Source organism: Sander lucioperca, chromosome 21 (assembly GCF_008315115.2).
Source record: "Sander lucioperca isolate FBNREF2018 chromosome 21, SLUC_FBN_1.2, whole genome shotgun sequence".
NCBI classification, from domain to species: domain Eukaryota; kingdom Metazoa; phylum Chordata; class Actinopteri; order Perciformes; family Percidae; genus Sander; species Sander lucioperca.
In genome coordinates this window covers 667,501-674,526 of record NC_050193.1, presented here as the reverse complement: position 1 = coordinate 674,526, position 7,026 = coordinate 667,501, and the positions used below count along the sequence as shown (strand labels likewise).

General features: G+C 38.0%; 1 protein-coding gene across 1 annotated transcript in view; it reads right to left on the bottom strand.

Annotated features, from left to right (window-relative positions):
- Nucleotides 1–1,450: 1,450 nt before the first annotated feature.
- The window catches only part of LOC116046776 (NACHT, LRR and PYD domains-containing protein 12-like), an 83,834-nt gene continuing 78,258 nt past the window's right edge, over nucleotides 1,451–7,026 (bottom strand). The window contains exons 14-17 of the mRNA XM_035996641.1: nucleotides 4,405–4,578; nucleotides 4,231–4,277; nucleotides 2,084–2,584; nucleotides 1,451–1,721 (exon numbers count right to left, since the gene is read on the bottom strand). Coding sequence (XP_035852534.1) covers nucleotides 1,675–1,721; nucleotides 2,084–2,584; nucleotides 4,231–4,277; nucleotides 4,405–4,578 — 769 coding nt within the window. The 3' untranslated portion in view covers nucleotides 1,451–1,674. The remainder of the gene's footprint in view (nucleotides 1,722–2,083; nucleotides 2,585–4,230; nucleotides 4,278–4,404; nucleotides 4,579–7,026) is intronic.

Below are 7,026 nucleotides of genomic sequence, written 5' to 3'. Positions count from 1 at the left end.
CCGGGACGTATCGACTGCTTGTCCGGTCAAGATGAATATCTTCTTCTTCCATTACGGTCCTGAATGCTGCGAGATAATAACTGAAACATGTCTGTTTAGTTTTATCTCCCCCCCACCAAACTCCATTATAAATCTAACAGTATAATGTAGCTGGACTTACAGGCATGTGTAAACATTGTTAAACATAACAAAGGAAGAAGAATTATGACCAAGAAAGTCATAAAAATCAAGTCCAGGCACTCAAGGTTGGTTACAAATAGTGATAAAAGGCCTTTATTAAATAGGGCAAGACATTAAAAATACACCAGCGTTTGTCGGTTTGAGCCTTCCTCAGGGTGTAGTGACACAAAGGGAACATCAGAGTGATTCTAGCTTGCAGGTGTGTATAGGTGAGAGCATGATATGCTCACCCTGGCCTCCAGGGGCATAACACCACAAACCCAATACACAACACCTGGTACACAATGCAGCACTAAGGCCCCCATCTTCCATCAAGCAAAATGCAGAGTACAGCCAGCAAAACATGGCAACATAAACTTCAGTGTTTTTACAAACATATAAAGGAGGATGGATGGATGAATTAGGAGGATGAATTACAAAAAAATTGTTAAACATGAATTTAAGTTTTTCTTATGAATCGTTGCTGCTTTCTGATTAATTCTGTCACGGGTACAATGTCGGACTCAAATGCTCGACTCAACTTGGAGTAGAAGGTGAGTTTGTTTATTAAAATATAAACAATCCAGGCAACGGTACAAATCCAACAGGATGAAGACGTGGTCGAAAATTCAGGCAATAGATCAGGAAACACTGGAAACAAACACTAGAAAACGCTGGAGGGTGAGACACACGAGGAGTAACAACAATCTGGCAAAGGGTAAGTGGACAATATATATATATATACGGGGAATGGGAAGACAACTACACACAGGTGAATCACCTTACGGTGGGGGCAGATGAACATAAAAGGCGGGAAACAAACAAAGACAGGAAGACAAGTGACCAGGGATGTAATCAAACAGTGGATTTCAAAATAAAACAGGAAGTCCATGAAAACAAACAGAAAACGTGAAACCAACTAAAACACAGAAACTTGACAAGGACAAAAACATGACAAATTCAGCATAGCTTTATTTAAAGAACACTTTTAACAGATAGAATCATAATGTGATTTACATCAAAACATACAAGATAATATATACTCAAAACTAAGTAACACAAAACAAAGAGAAGTACAAGTAAAGAGTAATTCATAAAGAGCAGACAGTTTAACTGCTGTACTTCCCCAGATCTTGTCTTTATAATCTGTATTTTGTTTGTCAAAGAGAACACTATGCTGCGAGGTCTAATGGATCGATACCCATGAACAGAGATTGATGTCTGAGAGAATCTATTGATTACATTAAACAAAAGTCATTTTAGCGGTTGGCTTGTTTTTAATCGCCATCCGAAATCTGCAGAAACCTAAAAAGTTGTGGAAGACTAAACAAGTGAAAGTTTCGGATTTGGTGTGAAAAGGAGAATAGAGATAGGTGGGCTCCAATGTTTAAATTGACATGTGATTTATTGGCAAAAATTATTAATGTTTGGTCTGTAGTGTGTGATGGTGAACAGACTGAACTTTGATTTCAGCAGCTGATCTTCAGTCAGTGTTTCTGTCCACAGGAGAGACTCTCAGTCCTGCAGAGGACACAGAGACAATGAGGAACCAGACCAACCCACTACACAATACATGATACACAATGCAGCACTAAGGCCCCCATCTTCAATGAAGCAAAATGCAGAGTATAGCCAGCAAAACATGTCAACATATACTTCAGTGTTATGTTTACAAACATATAACGAGGATGAATTACAAAAAATATGTTAAACACAAATTTAAGTTTTTCTTATGAATCGTTGCTGCTTTCTGATTAATTCAACATAGCTTTATTTAAAGAACACTTCACAGATAGAGAATCATAATGTCCTTTACATAAAAACATACAAGATAATACATATCTATATATCTAGCTATAACTTTCTGTCTTTCTGTCTACAGGAGAGACGCTCAGTCCTGCAGAGGACACAGACACTGAGGAACCAGCTGACCAGAGCAAAAACCCAGGATAGAGAGGCTGAGTGAATGTGGTGTTGAAGGTGTAGAGGAGGATCAGTGAGTCAGAGGAGACTGAGTAGAAGGACAGAGAGCCAGCAGGACAGTCCACATACACTGCTACTCTATCAGAGACAGAGGAGGAAAGGAGGGCTGTATAGCTGTTATTGTGCCAGACAGAGTAACCAACATCATCGCACCTCAGACTCCAGGACTGATCATTCCCTCCAAACACACAGTCTTTACTGCCTCCTCTCCTGATGATTTCTCTGTAACTCACTGATATATAAACTCTTCCTCTCTTCTCGACCTCCCAGTAACAGTGACCAGTCAGACCATCTCTACACAGCAGCTGAGACCAGAAGTCAAATCTTTCTGGATGATCAGGATATGACTGATCCCCTCCCACATTTGTCACCTTCCTGTTGCTGTCAGACAGTTTGAGTTTTCCGTTTAATGTGTTTGTGTCCAGTTCCAGTTCACAGACATCTGATGGAGAGAACAAGACACAATACAGCTGCAGGTTATCATCTGATGATTTATTAACAACTTTACTGACAATTACTGAAAGAAAATCATTTAAACTTCCATATCATATTCAGCTGTGAATGATGTTTAACAAACTTTAACTTCAACAATCCAGTTATAACAATTCATTCAGTTTATAAATCAAGCTGATGGTGATTTACAGATTTACAGCTGAAAGTGATTCAAAGTGATGTCAATTTAATTTAGATTTTCTCCACTAGAGGGCGGTGTTTACCAATGTAAGCCTCTAGTAGAATATTCAGTAGAAGTTCAAGTCTCGTGAGCTGGGTGTCTCGTCACACTCCTAGTGTTTACCAATGTAACGGGGCTGTATAGGCAATGGGAATTAATTTAATTAATTAAGGCTCTATGTAGAATATTGTCACTGCCATAACGTATGGAGAAAATATTTATTCATAATTCAAATTGAAAGTCCAAAGAGAAAACGAAGCAAGATCAAATTAAAAATATTATTATTTTACTACGCTACTTGGAAAAATCATGCCATGATTAAATTTAAAAAAGAAAAAGGAAACTGAAAAAGCAAAGTTGAAATGTAAAATGATAATTTGAAAATGTAAAGTTCAATTTAAAAAGTTAAATTTAAAATGCAAAGCTTAAATTTAAGCTAAATTTATTTTTTCTATTTGAGATAATGATAATAATAATTTAAGTATTTCTATTTAAGCTTTTCCATTTCACATTTTGAGTTTCATATTTGATGTTTTTTTCATTCAATAAAAGATTTCAAAGATTTCAAGTTTAAGCATTTATATTTAAGCTTTGCATTTCAAATTCGACTTTTTACATTGAACTTTACATTTTCAAATTATTTTACATTTCAGCTTTGTTTCTGCAGTTTCCTTTTTCTTTTTTAAATTTAATTATGGCATGATTTTTCCAAGTAGCGTAGTAAAATAATAATATTTTTAATTTGATCTCGCTTCGTTTTCTCTTTGGACTTTCAATTTGAATTATGAATAAATATATCCTCCATAATAACAGCTTCATATTGTGTTAAAGTATTAGTGGATGTGTTTGGTTTATGATGGCAGCCTTTGTAAATGTATAATACTTTGATATTATGGCATTTTGAGCACTTTAGTTTGATATTAAGGTAAATTGAGTAACATGTAATATGTATAATTGTATCCTAAGAATGTGAAGCATACTTATTGTTGGATTGTATTTAATATGCACTAACTTTGTGCTTTCATTTCTGTTTGCAGAGCCTCAGGTTCACAGATTTAGTCTGAAGTGAATAAGTTCCCTGTGCATTGCTGTGCCTTCAACCTAACACAATAAAGTGCAGTAAACTGATACTGGGGTCCTGTCAGATGCATTCTGACCGATGTACTGAAGCTAATGTTCATACCAAGAATCAGCAAATACAGTTCATTAAACTTTCTCCAGTTTAGTGACAGTCAAAAGAAACAAAGTTAGCTTTCTGTTGGCTAGACTGTTAATGAAATATATTTATTAGTTCTGTTAGATCACTTTGTTCACTTTGTTACGTTTGCGTATCATCGTACTTCAGTCAAGAAAATGTAAAAATCTAGTGTAACATGCAGCTGAGTTCTCATGAATCAAACTTTAAACACACTCACACTTCCTCAGACCAGGTTTCAACCACTGCAGTCCACCATGGTCCATCCTGCAGGAAGAAACAAAGTCAGAATCAACTTCATACTCCTTCACTCAGATCCTCCATTAAACATGAACCAGAGTTCATCAGTTAGGGACAGAGAAACAGTGTGAGAGCTGCTGTTGTCTTTCCATACCTGAGAATTTCCAGTCTCCAGTTTGGATCCTTAAGTCCAGCTGACAGCAGCTTCACTCCTGAGTCTCCTGGATGATTGTAGCTCAGGTCCAGCACTCTCAGATTGGAGGGGTTGGAGCTCAGAGCTGAGGCGAGAGAAGTAGAACCTTCCTCTGAGACCAGACAGCCTGACAGACTACAGACACACACACACACACACACACACACACACACACACACACACACACACACACGTCAGTACTCTAAAAATTAGTTTCATGTTAAGTCATATACATCTGTCCACAGTTTAAAATGACTGTCGTCAACACTAATGGAGTGTAGTGTTGGTTCAGGCAGATCTTTTTTCCATATAAACAGATGCAAACCAACTAATGCTTTGGTCCCCTAAAATATGGGATCCGACCATAATCCCTGCATAGTCCATTCAACATAGCTGTGAATACTCTGAAATTGCACTTTCAGCACGTAATCATTAGTTCATTTAAAATGTATTGCCAAAATAACACAATCATGTCATTGTACAGTATATATATATACATGAACCTAACTGTATATCCAAGTCCAGTTTATGTGCCGTGTTGCAACTATTAGGTGCTTGAAACCATCGCACATCCACAGTGACATCATGCCACCGACACATCTGTTTTCAATGAACTGATTACCTGGGGGTGGGGTTATGTGTCTTACTATGAAAGGTTTGTTTATGTAGTCCTTCAGTTAGTGTGTCTATTAAGAAAATAAATGAACGATATAGAGCACTGTTGATTCTGTCTTCATTGAACCAAAGATGTTTAGCAAAATATCGTGAACCAAGACAATACACTGTTGACATGCTCCTGAGTCACTAGAGGACTAGAGGAATGGGAGCTGAGAACTGAGTACAGAGGACAGAGCTTCACAGCTTCTCTCTGAAAGGTTGGCCTGTTGTCAGTCCATTTCATAACAAATGTATAAAGAAAATAACAGCTCAGACGGTCATGGTTTTCAAATAACTGAACACTAACCTGAGAGTTTCCAGTCTGCAGTGTGGACTCTTCAGTCCAGCCGACAACTGCTTCACTCCTGAATCCTGCAGGTTGTTGTTACTCAGGTCCAGCTCTCTCAGACTAGAGGACTGGGAGCTGAGAACTGAGAACAGAGCTTCACAGCTTTTCTCTGACAGGTTACAGTCACTCAGCCTGAAGAGGAATCAGCAATACATAAGAAAACAATTACAAATGTTTGTTTTGATAAGGAAGACGTCAGATTTAACCCATAAGAACCCAGACCTATTCCCTCTTAAAAGGAAATTACGGGGGGCATTAGGGCTGCACAATTAATCCAATTTTAATCATGATCACTATTTTGGCTTCCCACAATGAAATTCACGTGATCGAGCGATATTTAAAATGCGTCATTCCATTCATAGAACACTCCGTATCAAAGTTTTTTTTTTTTCTGTTTTCTGTCTGATCACGTGCATCCATGAGCCAATCAGAGTTGTTCCCTGCACTGCACAGCTTAGTTTAGATGTAGACAGTCACAGAGGACAGGGTAACGTGAGGAAAATTCCACAACAGATAGCAGTCGGTCATAAGTCGGGCACGAGGTTTACCAGTAAACGCAACATTTTGTCCCGTCACAACAGCAGTGACGAGTGCTAGTTTGAGTCTTTTAGCTCATAGCTTTAGCAGCAGACTGTTGTATGTCCCGCTGTTGGAATCCTCTACAGTGAAATACAGTCACACTACACCATTTAGCTGTCAGCATTAATCCTTAATCCAGTTACTACTGTAGCATGTGGTAGGCTATCGTTACTTGCTGTGTAACGTGTTATTAGTGTTTACTGTAGCTAATGGTAGGCTAACGTTACCTGCTGTGTAATGTGTTATTAGTGTTTACTGTAGCTAATGGTAGGCTAACATTACCTGCTGTGTAATGTGTTATTAGTGTTTACTGTAGCTAATGGTAGGCTAACGTTACCTGCTGTGTAACGTGTTATTAGTGTTTACTGTAGCTAATGGTAGGCTAACGTTACCTGCTGTGTAACGTGTTATTAGTGTTTACTAGCGTGACATGCAGCGATGTTTCTGATGCCTCTAACGTCTGTTTTGGCGCATCAGAGCGCAACGCAGACATTTAAGTGGAACCGTAATCCGCGTTGCTATTTCGTCCGGTAGATACTGGGCACATTTTAACATACACCGTTAACGTGAACAGAAAATTGCGTTGCCTGTATCTTTTCACGGCAAACACGCATGTGTGGAAAGTGGTCGCACAACAGCTGAAATGGCATACTCCTTCATAGTATCCTTCAACAAAGGAGGAATGTAGCACAATATGGATGTATTGGCAGGAATAGCACAATACAGATGTGAAAGCAGTTAGCCTATGTGACAATAAGATTTGTTTGGTTAAAATTAACAAATAATCATGATAATCGTGATCTCAATATTGATCAAAATAATCGTGATTATCATTTTGCCCATAATTGTGCAGCATAACACAGACTAAAAAGACCACATAGAACACATTTCTGAGATTTTCTTTTAAATAACCCGCAGAGATGTGAAATGTGACATATATGTCACATTAGGCGTTTAGAGTAAGGCTGAGCAATTTTATCAATTCTGCGATATAAATC